General features: G+C 40.7%; 1 protein-coding gene across 1 annotated transcript; it reads left to right on the top strand.

Moving 5' to 3' along the window:
• The first annotated feature begins 2696 nt into the window (after positions 1 to 2696).
• On the top strand, positions 2697 to 13956 carry Nup43 (nucleoporin 43). The gene is made up of 8 exons (XM_048425219.3): positions 2697 to 2881; positions 3202 to 3324; positions 4475 to 4552; positions 6108 to 6288; positions 7478 to 7613; positions 8735 to 8886; positions 10169 to 10291; positions 13111 to 13956. Exons 1-8 carry the CDS (start codon positions 2762 to 2764, stop codon positions 13338 to 13340), a joined length of 1143 nt encoding a protein of 380 aa, XP_048281176.1. The 5' UTR covers positions 2697 to 2761; the 3' UTR covers positions 13341 to 13956.
• Positions 13957 to 13989: the final 33 nt, after the last annotated feature.

Raw genomic sequence — 13989 nt, 5'->3', positions numbered from 1 at the left:
GGACCTGGGTTCAATTCCTAGCACCCGCATGGTGACTGACAAAACCTTTGTAATTCCAGTTCCGGGGGATCCTACACTCTCTTCTGACCACCTGGGCATCAGACACACATGTAGTGCACATACATACATGCAGGCAAACGTTCATATACATGAAGATAAATTAAAACTAAAACTAGAGTTCCAGATTCTAATTCCAGGCTCTTCCAGTGTATGTTAACTTTGGATCAGAAGCAGAGGAAGTTGTAGATGATAAGTTGCTACCTTAGCGAACATACTATACTTTCAGGATAATTTAAGGATTATTTTTTCTGTTGCTGCAGTTCTGACCCAGGACCTGGAATTCTAAACCTGAGTTACATACTTAGCCCTCACTTAGGGGGTTAAGCATTTTTGAAGGTTTATTTTATGTGTATGAGTGGTTTGTGTTGTTTGCTTGTTTAAAAGGTCTCACTATATAACTCTGGCTGTTCTGGAACTCATTATCTATTGTAGGAGCCTGCTTGTTTGTTCACGGCTGCCCAGACTCGAAACAATCACACAGAAATCCGTATTAATTGCAATACTGTTTGGCCAATAGCTTAAGCGTATTGCTAGCTAGCTCTTACATGTAGAATTAACCTATTTCCATTATTTCATATGTTACCACGAGGCTCGTGGCCTACTGGCAAGGTTCCAGCTGGTGGTTTGAGTCTTTTTCTCCTCTGGCGACTCCATGATGTCTCACTGACTCCGCCTTCTTTCTCCCAGCATTCAGTTTAGTTTTCCCTGCCTAGCTCTACTCTATTCAGCCACTGACTGAAACAGAGTCTTTATTCATTAACTAATAAGAGCAACACATATACAGAAGGACTTACCACACCAATTATGTAGGTATGTGTACCACATGTGTACCAATGGATGTTTGTGAGCATCAGTGTAGGTGCTGGTAACTGAACCCAGGCCATCTGGAAGAACAGCAAATGCTGCTGGTGGTTGAGTAATCTCTCCAGTCCTAAGGTTTAAAAAAAAAAACATTTTCTATGTGCAATGAAGTTCAACAAAGTGCTTGCAGCTAGTACAAGGTATTTCCTCCTGCAATTTTTATTTATTTTTTTATTTTTATTTTTTTTTAGTTTTTACTCTTATATTTTTCTCTGACAAGGTTAGAAAGATGACTCAGCAGTTAAAAGTATTTGATGTTCTTCCAGAGGGCTGAAGTTGACTCCTTGGTTCCCACATAGGGATGACTCACACCTGCCTATACCTCCAGCACCAGGATACCCAGAGCCACTCCAGGCACCTGCCCTCAGATGCACAGATATGTGGTGTGGGAGGGCCTTCTGTCTCTGTGTTGTTTTTACTGGTTAATGAATAAAAAACTGGCTTGGCCTGTAGCATCAGAGGAGAAAGGCAAAGTTAGAGAGAAACCATGGAATGGCCAGAAATAGATGCTGAGAACTTTACCCAGTAAGCCACAGCCACGTGGTGATATATAGATTGATAGGAATGTATTAAATTAATATAAGAGTTTGTCGATTAGAAGCTAGAGCTAATAGGTCAAGCAGTGATTTAATTAATACAGTTACTGTGTAATTATTTCAGGTCTAAGTTAGCCGGGAGGCCGGGAACCAACAAGCGGCCTCCTACGAATATGCAGAGGCATATTCAAGAATAACTTAAAGTAAAAATAAAGCTATTTTCAAGGGCTGGAAAGCGAGAGAGAGAGAGCAGCAGTTAAAAGCCCGCGTTGTTCTTCCTGAGGACCTGAGTTCACTTTCCAGCACCCACATAGCAGTTCACAACCTTCTGTAACTCCAGTTCCAGGGACTCACACCCCTTCTTCTGGCCTTACCACCAGGTGTGAACATGTTCAGTAGACACAAACATACACGGAAACAAAACATTCACACACATGAAGTTTAAACATCTCTTTAAAAAGTTAAAAATTTAAAGGATTTATCAAAAAGAATAATAAATGTAATTGTTTTCCTATCTCTAAATCAGTCATGGATTTTTTGGGGGGGGTTGTGGATAGGTGAATAAAATATATTCAATAATAAAATAAATATAGATTAGATAATTATGAAGTTCTACAACTTCTGAATGGCTTTGCTAAATGTATAAAAGTTCATTGTATAGTATAGTATAGATTGTACAGTCTTTGGGTCAGGTTAATTTTGGTGTGTGTCGATTTTTATTTGGGTTGGGTTTTTTTGTTTTGTTTTGTTTTGTTTGTTTTGTTTTCGTTTTGTTCTTATTTTTGTTTTTCGAGACAGGGTTTCTCTGTGTACTTCTGACTGTCCTGTAGTCCAGGCTGGCCTGGAAGTCACAGAGATCAGCCTGCCTCTGCCTCCCTGAGTGCTGGAAATAAAGGCATGCACCACACCGCCCTGCTCGTGTGTTGATATTTTTTTAACTTGCAACAATTTTATAACAAAGTTTTTATAAAGAACAAAAATATTTAATTTTTTAAAAATTCGTCTGGCATTACACAGTTATTGCACAAATAATATATTGTCAGTGTTCCTAGGCTAAGTTCACCTTAGGAGTGTGTGTTATTGTGAAGGTTCTAGGGACTGACTGGGTCTTCGGAGAAGCCTCTTGGAGTGAGCATCAGGGACTCCTTCAGTTCAGGGGCTGGCGTGTCCTCCTGCTGTCGAGAATTGGCTTCCTACGGCCACCGTCTCCCCAGTGAGGTCTCATCCAATCAGAACCGTGCAGGAAGGGGCGGGCCTGAGGGGCGCGCAGTGTGCTTTTTCTGCTGAACCTTGTAGATTTCGGCATGGAGGAAATTTATGCTAAGTTCGTGTCTCAGAAAATCAGCAAAACCCGCTGGCGGCCGGTGCCTTCCGGAAGCCTGCAGACCGCAGAGACCTTCGCTACGGGCTCTTGGGACAATGAGGTACCCGGGCTCGGGCGGGTCCCGGCTGCTCTGCTCCACGCCCCCTGCGCGGGCGCGCGAAAGCACCTTCTGATTTGCCAGGCTCCCTTGAGTGCCAGCTACCTGGTGGTGTATCTGAGCCTCGGATCTGGTTTTAAACCATCACCAAGTGTGTAGTCCTACCTTCCGAACCGGGTCACATCTCTGATCTTTTCAGCTCTTACCGTATCGTTTGTCTGAGATGCTTTTGAAGCAAGGTCGCCCAAAAGGCAATCTGAATTTTGCTTTCCTAGAGTTGACGTTTTCGTCACCCCAAGATATAAAACTTTTCTGCTTTGCAGGAAAATTGCGTTTCACTGTGGTCTATTGGAGATTTTGGAAATTTGGATTCTGACGGGGGCTTTGAAGGAGACCATCAATTACTGTGCGATATCAGACATCATGGTGATGTCATGGATTTACAGGTAAATCTGAGTTGTCACCCAAAGCTAACTTTGGAAATTTGAGAACACATTTAGAGGTAATGTAGGACCTTATAGTTTGACTACTCTCACCCCAGGTTTACAGGACACTAATCTCTGAATTGTAATTTGCCACATCCTTGTTTAGGCACGTGGTGACAGAGTGGGGCTGGAAAGTGAATTCAGGTCACTCTGTTTTAAAATTAATTGCCCAAGCCCGACATGGGGGTGTAAGTCTCTAATTCCAGCCCAGGGAATGCAGAGCAGGAGGGATGGCAAGGTCAGCCTGGGCTACATAGTGAGACCTTATCTTAAAGGAAATAACAGTAATATTTGCCCATCTACATGCCAAACCCTGTTTGATGAGTTTTATACAGGTATGTTAATTTGCATTTCATATCTGTGAGTCGGGTTTTATCGTGTGTTGTGATGAGAATGATCTCAGGACCTCACATGTACTCGGGAGGCGCTCTCTACCTTTGAGTGGATGTATCCCAGCCCTCAAGTACTCTTCACTACTCAACTAATTCGATGGATGAGAGTGATATCTCTTGAACAGTTATAGAAAATATTGTGCAGGATTGTTTTCCCGTGGTTCATTTTAACTACTTAGCAGAAATTAGTGTTTCTATTTTAAAGGTTTATCAAAACTCAGAGAACTTATATGATTTTAGAAGGTATTTAAAAAGGTCTCAGACCAGTAATGTATTTTCAAAGCTGCACTGGTGATAGATGCTGGTAATTCCAGCTGCTTAGGAAGCTGAAGCAATAGAAGCCCAAGGGAAATTTGGGCAACAGAGAGCCCCCTTCCTCATAAAAAAAAAAAAAAAAAGACTTCAGATGCCATGGATTTTACTCAGTAAAACGCTGCCACACTTAGGAATAACACATTTCCAGACTTTCGTCACTGCAGCCCAAAATGAAAAATGTGGAGTAAAATTTTAAACTTGCTATTTATCCCGCATGAAAATACTCCTAATTTATATAGAAATTTTTACTTTCAGATGTTAACATATTTCATTTGCTTAGTGTTTATAGGCTGCTTGCTTCTTTAAATTCTTACAGGATTTGCTATTAGTCAAGTTGAAGTAATGGATTTTTTTCTCATTAATATTTCCAAATCTATAATAATATGCAGAAACTTTCTGTTTAGTTTTTTGACCAGGAAAGAATTGTAGCTGCTTCATCAACAGGATGTGTAACAGTGTTCCTTCACCATCCGAATAGCCAGGTAAAGAACTGTCGCTGGGAGAGCAAGCTTGTGTTTTAGATATTTCTGAAGAGGCTTACAGAAGATTCTGTGTTGAGTTCACAGTGTTTTATAGTTTAAACCTGAGGCGACTCAGTCATGGGTACACTGGAGCTCCCACATCTCCAGAGGCTGAGAGAAAAGAATTGTTTGATCACAGTAGCTCAAGACTAGCCTGGACAACACAGCGCAACCTTAGCTCAAAGAGAAGTCAAATCGGAGAGGCTACTGTCCACTTTTGAGGGGTTGATGAAGGTCGAAGCATGCATTCTGGCACTGAGCATCCCCAGCCCCATATAACTTTTTGATAAGTCTACGTCATGCTTACGTTTGCTTCTATGGAAATTGGACATCCTTTAAATAAACTGTGTTTATTAGCTCTAATAGTAGCATCTGCTGGTGGTAATTTTCCTATAGGGTTTCTCAACTTTTCTGATAGTCTTTTACAGGGCTGAAGGGAGACAGTGAATGAGCAAGCATGTATACATGCTCAGCTTCTAGTTCCAAAAACCACAAAGAGGGGGGAACAGCAGTTTTGTTTTTATGAATAGAACCCAGGTCTTCAGAGGTCCCACTACCTAAAGACCTCTCTTGAGGCTGGGGAGACAGCTCAGAAGTTGAGTGTGCACTGGTCTTGGAGAGAACCCCAGTTCCATTCCTAGCACCCACACCAGGTGCCTCACAATAGTTTGTAAGTCTAACTTCAGAGGATCAAATGCGCCCTTCTGACCTGAGCAGAAGGTGCATATAAACTCAAGCAGGCACGCGCACATGCACATAACCTTTTTGTTTTTGAGACAGGATCTCACTATGTAGGTCTGGTCAGTCTGGAACTCACTATGTAGACCAGGCTGACATTAAACTAAGAGATCCATCTGCCTTTGCTTCCTTGTGTGCTGGGATCAAAGGTATATGCCACCATGCCCAGCTTTCATTTGTTTTCTTAATGGAATCATGTAGTAAAAGATACAAAAGTTAGTCCCCTATATATCAGTTGATTCCCATAAATTTTTAAAGGATAATCAAACATTCAGCTACTTGGTAACAGAAATCATTAATTTTAGGTAAATGTGGTGAGTCTAATTAGAATGTACAGAAATTTGTTGGAAGTGGGTTCTAAGCACCAGTATGCTCAAATACAAAGGGACTGGAGAAATGGCTCAGCAGTTAAGAGCACTGGTTGCTCTTCCAGAGGACCCGGGTTCAATTCCCAGCACCCACATGGCAGCTCACAACTGTCTGTAATTCCAATTCCAGGGGACCCAATGCTCATGACAAAATACCAGTGTGCATGCACACATGCATGCATGCACGTACATTCACACACCAAAAAAAAAAAAAACCCACAAAGAAAAAAGGAAAATTTCTCTTCTACAAGGACATAAGAATATTATACTATTATTAAGAGACACAGTGGCTCACTTATAATCCCAAAACTTGGAAGTTCTGTTTCAAACAAACAAAAATTCCTGAGGAGAGAAGGCTCATTCTAAAGACCTTTGCTGTGATTAATAGTATGCTCATTTCTGATGCCTAGACTCTGTCAGTCAATCAGCAGTGGCCTGCAGCTCACCACCATACAGGTCCTGGCAGTCCTTCCTATAGCAGTGCACCATGTACAGGGATTGTGTGCAACAACCCAGAAATTGTTACTGTTGGAGAAGATGGGCGAATAAATCTCTTCAGAGTTGACCACAAGGAGGCTGTAAGAACTATAGGTGAGAGAAATCGTATTTCTTCTATCACATAGTAATTGAACTAAGTAAGTATGGTTTTAAGTAAAGAGTGTGAAAATACGCATGGCAGGGTCCCTTTGTAAGACAGTGTGTGGATAAGGCCAGTGTGAATAATTGATAAAAGAGCAGAAACATACTGGGTAGTGGTGTTTTGTTTTAGTAGAAGGAATTATCACATAATTATGCAGCAAGTGGCAATTAATCTATTCTTGATTCTGTATCATAAATAATGCTAAGACATGATATGCCAGAAAAGTGGGAATAGCGTGGAGTCAGGGTAAAACCAGACAGCACATGACAGAGTCTATGGTGAGCTGACATTAGATATTTGTTATTGGAGAGATGAAAGGTGAAGCTAGAAAGGTAAGTTAGGATCAGATTGCACAGCAACAGAAGTTAGGTATCTTTAGGTCACAAACTGGTTGCTGCTGAACATCTTTGAGCTCAGAATGATGGACTCTAGTGGTGTTTAGACCACTGTGCGTGAGATGCTTCTTGACTGTGCTTCACTCAGACTTGCCTGACAAGAGTCTTGGTTCCCCCACCCTAGACTTCTCAGATCAGAATCTCCAAGGATTGCACCCAGGCATCAGTTTCTTGTGTTCTTTAATCTCTAAGTTATAACACTGTTAAAGGCTATTGCCTGCTGGCAATGTGCAGAAGTGGCACAAGTTAAGTCTGGAAGTTTGTATCATGTGCCTCAAGCCTAAAACTTCAGGAAATCCAAGAAAAAAATTATTATAAAAAACCAAGCAGTGGTGGCTCACTCTTTTAATCCAAGCACCCAGGAGGCAGAGGCAGAGGGATCTCTGTGAGTTCAAGGCCAGAGTGGTCTATAGCGTGAGTTCCAGGATAGCCAGGCTACATAGTGAAACCCTGTCTTGAAAACCCAAAAAATAAATAAGATAAAAATAAGAAAATAAGGAATTCAATATAGCAATCTTAAGAGGAAATAGAAAAAACAAGAGGTAAATCAGCCCTGCATTTAGAAAACAACTGCCCTGTTGAGTGACACTCTCTTCCTCTCTGGTAGACACGTATTGTATTTTACTATATAGTTCTCCAGTAAAAAAGTATGCTGAATCATCAGAAATTACAGTATTTCAGCCAGTAGGAGCAATGTGCCCTAAAAGGAGCCTGTTAACAAATACTACTATTTCTAAACTTGCAGATAACGCGGACAGCAGTACACTCCATGCTGTAACCTTCCTTCGAACTCCTGAGATTGTTACAGTAAACTCCATTGGACAATTAAAAATATGGGATTTCAGACAACAAGGAAGTGAGCCCTGTCAGATATTATCACTGTAAGTTTGATTTGCCATTTCAGCAGTGTGGCACAAAGTTATGTTTGGTTATTGCAATCAACTTTGTGGTGGTTTTTAAATTTATTTTTATGTGTATGAGTGTTTTACCTGCTTGTGTATGTGGGGGTACTTCATGCATGTGGTACCCCCAGAGGCTGTGACTGGAGTTACAGGCAGTTGTGTGCTGTCTTGTAGGTGCTGGGATTGAGCCCAGGTTCTCTGGAAGAGCAGCCTGTGCTCTTAACTGCTGAGCTATTTTGTTCCTGTCCCCCAGCTTTGCATTTCAATGCATTTCAGAGACACTGATCTAGGATTAAATTGATAAAGCAAGGATAACATGATGGAGTTGATTCGATCATCCTAAATTTAGCAAGTATTTGTTGTATTGATTCAGAGCCTTTATGTCTTTGAAGTATATGTTGTTTAACAAAAAACTTGCTGCTGTTTATCAAATGATTGTATTGGTAGTGAGTAAAATACACTGTAGGTGTGATTGCACAAAAAATACAATTCAAGATAATTTTTTTCAGAGCAGAAATCACCCTTTCTAGATCTGTAACCTTTGCTGCTTTCTCAAGAAACTAGAATATTGTATCAGGTTTAAAAAGCAAACAAAAAACATAAATTAAGAGCATAGGCATAAAGGAAAATTGGTATAGTTTATACATATTTTTAAGTTTATTTTGAACTATACTGTATGTCTGTGTGGCTGTGTGCACGTGATTGCAGGTACCTGCAGGACAGGTTTACAGGAGCTCCTGTGAGCTGCTGGTGTGGGTGCAGTGAGCTGAACTCAGGTTTCTGGAGTAGCACCCATGTAATTGCTGAGCCAGCTCTTCAGCTTGATTCATACTCTTTCATTGAAGTCTTCCTCACACATCTTACCATTGTGTTACTTTGCTTCCTGTGTTTCCAAGTTGAATGAGTAATTGTAGTCTTTAATTCTAAAACTATTATTTATAAATATGTGTAATTTAGTTAAAAATTTTGCACCACTAAGATTTAGTATCTCCAGTCACATAATTTTATTATTTGGTTGTTAAAATGAAATATGTTTCCTTTTATGCAAAGAGAAATTGTCCTTTCCCACATCTTTGATGTTGTCCTATCTTCTTTAAAAGGACTGGTGACCGAGTGCCACTCCACTGTGTTGACAGACATCCCAACCAGCAGCATGTTGTCGCTACTGGGGGCCAGGACGGGATGCTGAGTATTTGGGATGTTAGACAAGGCACCATGCCCGTGTCTTTACTTAAGGCTCATGAGGCTGAAAGTGAGTATTGTGGAGATGCAGAATGCTTCTGTGGGAAGAGTTCCTCATATAAGCACATAATGATATACAGGGATCGGTTCACATCAAAGCTTTTAATATCTACGTAGTATAAGCTAGATAATCCTTTTCTGTGTTTTAGCTCTTTAATGTTTCATCATATGCAGAACTGCATGCTTTTGTTGGGTAGCTCGAGGCAGGGTTTCTTTGTGTAGCCTTGATTCCCTAGAGCTTGCTGTGTAGACCAGGCTGGCCTCAAATTCACAAAAATCTGCCTGCCTCTGCCTCCCAAGTGCTGGGATTAAAGGAGTGCACCACTACCATCCAGCTACTGCACACTCATCTTACTGAGCTGATTTCCTTAGGTTTTTCGTTTTTTGTTTGTTTGTTTTTTGGGTGGGGGGTTGGAGGAGGGGACTATTTAGAAATAAAATCGATGGACCAAACTGTCATATTGTATGTTGTCGGGTTACTGATTGTTCTGTATAAAATTATCACTTAATATTTGCTAATTTGCTCATTAATCAATTAATTTTGTGTACTTTTGAGGTAAGTAACCCAGATTATCCTGGAACATACTGTGTAGCCACTGGACTCCACCTTACCAAGTCCTCCTGCCTCAGCTTCTTAAGTGCTGAGATCACAGGCATGAGCCACCGCTATCTCATAAAATATGTTTTCAAGCCCCTGAAGTGCTCTGCCCCTGGCCTGTATCCCAAGCTCCAACTGATCTTTTTGTTTGATATTTGCTTTCTGTGAAAGGGACTCTTTATCATTTCATTATTTCAAAAAACCAAGGGGCTGGAAAGATGGATTTTCCAGAGAAACCATGTTCTATTCCCAACACCCACATACTGGCTCACAACTTCTAATGGTAATTTTAGTCCTAGAGGATCTGATGCCCTCTTCTGTTCAAATAGAATGCCTTTGCTTGAACAGAAATACAAGTAAGCAAACATTAAACCTGTACTGCCACTTGACCCTATTTAAGCATGTGTGATTTCAGCAGCTGGGAGGCAGACGCAGGGAGATTAGGGGTTCAAGACAAACTTCTGTCTCCCAGCTGCTGGGATCACACTAATGTATAAAAATGTGCAGTGAGCTGGAAAACCGCTAAACTTTAAAAATCAAAGACTTCAAAAGTAAAGAAATGACAGATTGTAACCTTTTGGTGACTATAACATGAAAAAAAAGCCACTACTTGTGGAGTAGGCCAGAAAAACCAGTAACTGTTATGTCATTTAACCATCTTGGACTATTAACATTGATTGCCTCTGTCTCTTAGTGTGGGAGGTTCACTTCCACCCATCCAATCCGGATCATCTGTTTACTTGTTCTGAAGATGGATCCCTCTGGCACTGGGATGCCTCCACAAATGGATCCGAAAAGTCTTCTCTCTTTCACCAAGGTAAAGTTCCAGGGTGCTGTTTCAGGATCTTTTAAATCTCAAGTTGAGCCAGGATCTTGCTGTGTAGATCAGGCTCACCTCAAACTCACTGAGATCTGCCAACCTCTGCCTCATGAGTGCTGGGATTAAAGGTGTGCACCACCAAACTTGCCCACATGCCCTATTTTTCTAAGATTAACTTTTATTTTAGGTGTATGAGTGTTTTGCTGGCATGTATGTCGTAATTCCAGTTTCAGGGGATCCAGTGTGTGTAGTGCTCACAGACAGAAGCTCTCTAGCTCACACATTCTCAGCAGTTAAAAGCACGGACTACAGTAGAATAAAACAGGAAGTAACTGCAAAAAATACATGAAATTACTGTGTAGGGAGTAAGCAGACTAGGAGCATAAAGAAAAGGAGCAAAACAGGCCTTAATGGAACCTCCCAGCAGCTGAGAGGTGGAAGCAGGATGATCAGTTTAAGTATGTCCTAAGATACAGAGTCGAGTTTAAGGCTAGCTGGGGCTAAAAACAAAACAGACCTTGTGTCAAAACAAAAACAAAAAAACAAAGACTAGAGAGAGGATTCAGCAGTTAAGAGTTCAGAGGACCCTGTTTCAATTCCCACCATCATCATGGCAGCTCACAGTCATCTATAATTCCAGGGTGGTGGAGGAGGGTCATCTGTCTATGTGTTACTTTCATTGGTTAATAAAGAGACTGCCTTGGCCTTTTTGATAGGCCACCCCTTAGGTAGGTGGAGTAAGCAGAACAGAATGCTGGGAAGAGGGCAATGAGGCAGATGCCATGAAGCCAGCCACTAGGTCAGACATGCTGAATCTTTCCCGGTAAGCCACCACCTCATGGTGCTACACAGATTATTAATAGTGGGTTAATCAAGATGTGAGAGTTAGCCAGTAACTAACTCTCTAGAGATAATGGGCCAGGCAGTGTTTAAATGAATACAATTTGTCTGTTGTTATTTCTGGGGCTAAACTAGCCGTGTGGGAGCTGGGTGGGACAAAAAGCAGGCCTGACCACAGCTCCTCGCTACACCAGGGGATCCAGTGCCTTCTTCTGGTGTCCGTGCACCAGGCACACACACGGTGCATAGACATACATGCAGGCAAAACACCCATACACATACACATAAAATAACCAAAGGGGAAAGCAAAAGGAAAGATTCAATTTATCTGTCTATCTTATCTATTTATTCTGGTTTTTTGAGACAGGGTTTCTCTGTAGCTTTGGAGCTTGTCCTGGAACTTGCTCTGTAGACCAGGCTGGCCTCGAACTCAGAGATCCTCCGCCTGTCTCTGCCTCCCAAGTGCTGGGACTAAAGGCATACACCACTATTGTCCTGCTTATTCGTTTTATTTTTAATTATATGTTGTGTGTGTTTATATTCCTGTATGTAATATGAGTATAGTTGTAGCAGAGACTAGAAGAAGGTGTCAGATCCCAGAAGCTGGAGTTACAGGTGGTTGCGAGCTATCAGTCTTAGGTGTAAGAACAGTATATGTTCTTAACAGCTGAGCCATCTCTTGGGCCCCTATAAACTCATTCATGTGAACTAGGAACTTGTATTTCTTTTGTTTGGTTGGTTTTTAATACATGTTCTCTCTATGTAGCCCTGGCTATCTTGAAACTCGTTTTGTAGACCAGGCTGTCATGGAACTCAGAGATGCTCTGCCTCCCAAGTGAGAAACTTATGTTTCTGTGTACATTTTGGGTTCTTTTTTCCTTATTTTTGTTTCTTTATGGTACCTCTCTGAGGTTTTTTTTCATTAAAACAATAAAGAGAAAAAATGGGGATCAGCTAAATTTCTGGGTTTTCTTTTGACTACAAATCTGGTATCTATATTTTCCCTTCAAATGTTTAGTATTTACTAACACTGAGTAAGTTTTTAGTCAAAAAGATGACATCAGGCTAGTGAGATGGCTTAGTGGGTAAAGGCATTGCCACCAAGTTTGACAACTGAGTTTGATTCCCAGCACTCACGTGGTGGAGAGAATAGATTTCTACAAGATCCCTTCTGATCTTCATGACCCATATGCACATACACGAATAATTAAAATTAGAACGAGTCTTTCCTTTTGCTTTCCCCTTTGATTGTGGCCACATACATCATGCCTGCACACATAATGTAATGAAAAATTTAGAATGACATGATAGAAAATGGGTGTGGTGTACACTCCTTTAATTCCAGCACTCAGGAGGTGGAGTAGGCAAATCTCTGAACATTTGAGGCCAGCTTAGTCTACATAAGTAGTTCAGGAATAGCCAGGACTACATAGACCCCCATCTCAAAGAACAAAAAACAAAATAATAAAAATAGGTGACATAATAGAATTATTTTTATCATCTTGTGCTTATTCACTCCCCACATAAGCCTGATTTAACAGAGTTAAATATATTAGAATTGTTATCTTTTTGAAATATCAACAGGTTTATGTTTAGTGTTATGAAGTTAGTCTTTATGGGCTGAATGAGAATGCCCCCCCCCCATAGACTCATTCATATATTTGAATGATTGATCTTCAGTTGGTAGAATTGTTTGGGAAGGATTTGGAGCTGTGGCCTGGTTGGACAGGGTGTGTCACTGGGAGGGGTGCTCAGAGATTTCAAAAGCAAAAGCCATTCCTGAGTGTCTTTCTGTGGATCAGGATGTAAACTCAGCTACTGCTTCAGGGCTATTTCTGCCTGCCAGCTGCCTTGCTTCCCCTCCATAATAGTCGTGGACTCTACCCCTGTGAAACCCTGAGTCCCAATAAATGTTTTTATATTACAGGTTGCCTTGGACATGTCTTAACATTTTTTTCCCTCTTTTCTTATCACAGGAGGAAGAAGCAGCACTTTCCTGTCTCATAGCATAAGTAACCAGGCCACTGTTCACCAGTCTCTAATAAGTTCCTGGCTCAGCACAGATCCTGCCAAAGACCGCATTGAAATCACAAGTTTGCTTCCCAGCAGAACTCTATCTGTAAACAGTTTGGATGTTTTAGGTCCCTGTCTTGTTTGTGGGACTGATGCAGAAGCCATTTATGTTACCAGACAACTATTTTCATGAAAGTGAAAAAACCCAAAGTTATTAATTCTACCGTGTGCAAAATCCAATCATAAAGAAATATGGTATTTGCAAGGAAACAGAAAACTGTTGTTAACTTCAATGCCCAGTTTTGGCTTGTTGGCTGACTCTTCCCCCAACACTATTAGAATCTAATCAATGCAAGAGATCTTCAGAGTGTAGACATCGGAGGGGTCCAGGCCTGTTCAACACAGGCCTTCATTTAACTTAACAATTCTATAAAACACAACAATGTAGAATCCAAGCAGAATTATTTGAATTAAACTATCTAGCCAACAGAAACAGGCATAAGGAGGGTTGCTATGCACATGGCCTTGTGAGGTTCAGCTCTTTCAAAGGATGTCAACTGTTGACCCTTCCCCTTGAAAACTAGCTACATCACATACCAAGATTCTCCAGCATACCAATTCTTGCTTACATAAGCCAAATTTATTTCCAAAAATAAGTTTTTACATATCAACGCTTGTGAACAATATTTTCTAGAATTATAACTTAAGTTTTGTAATAGTTTTTTAAAATATTCAAAAATGTGCTAATATAGAAAGTGCTCCAAAAGAATTATTCTAATTATTAAAGGTTGAAAATATTTACAAAATAATTTCATATACTCATTGCAAAGTCGGTGATGCTC

This window comes from Myodes glareolus, chromosome 1 (genome assembly GCF_982192425.1).
Source record: "Myodes glareolus chromosome 1, mMyoGla1.1, whole genome shotgun sequence".
Classification (NCBI taxonomy): domain Eukaryota; kingdom Metazoa; phylum Chordata; class Mammalia; order Rodentia; family Cricetidae; genus Myodes; species Myodes glareolus.
Note: the sequence above shows the minus strand (reverse complement) of the source record. Positions and strands in the feature narration are given on the sequence as shown.

Excerpts from the sequence above, each read along its gene's own strand:
- Nup43 (XM_048425219.3), top strand. The coding sequence starts at position 2,762 with ATGGAGGAAATTTATGCTAAGTTCGTGTCTCAGAAAATCAGCAAAACC. Across the intron at positions 3,325-4,474 it reads GTGATGTCATGGATTTACAG|TTTTTTGACCAGGAAAGAAT; the intron begins GTAAATCTGAGT and ends CTTTCTGTTTAG. Across the intron at positions 8,887-10,168 it reads TAAGGCTCATGAGGCTGAAA|TGTGGGAGGTTCACTTCCAC; the intron begins GTGAGTATTGTG and ends TCTGTCTCTTAG.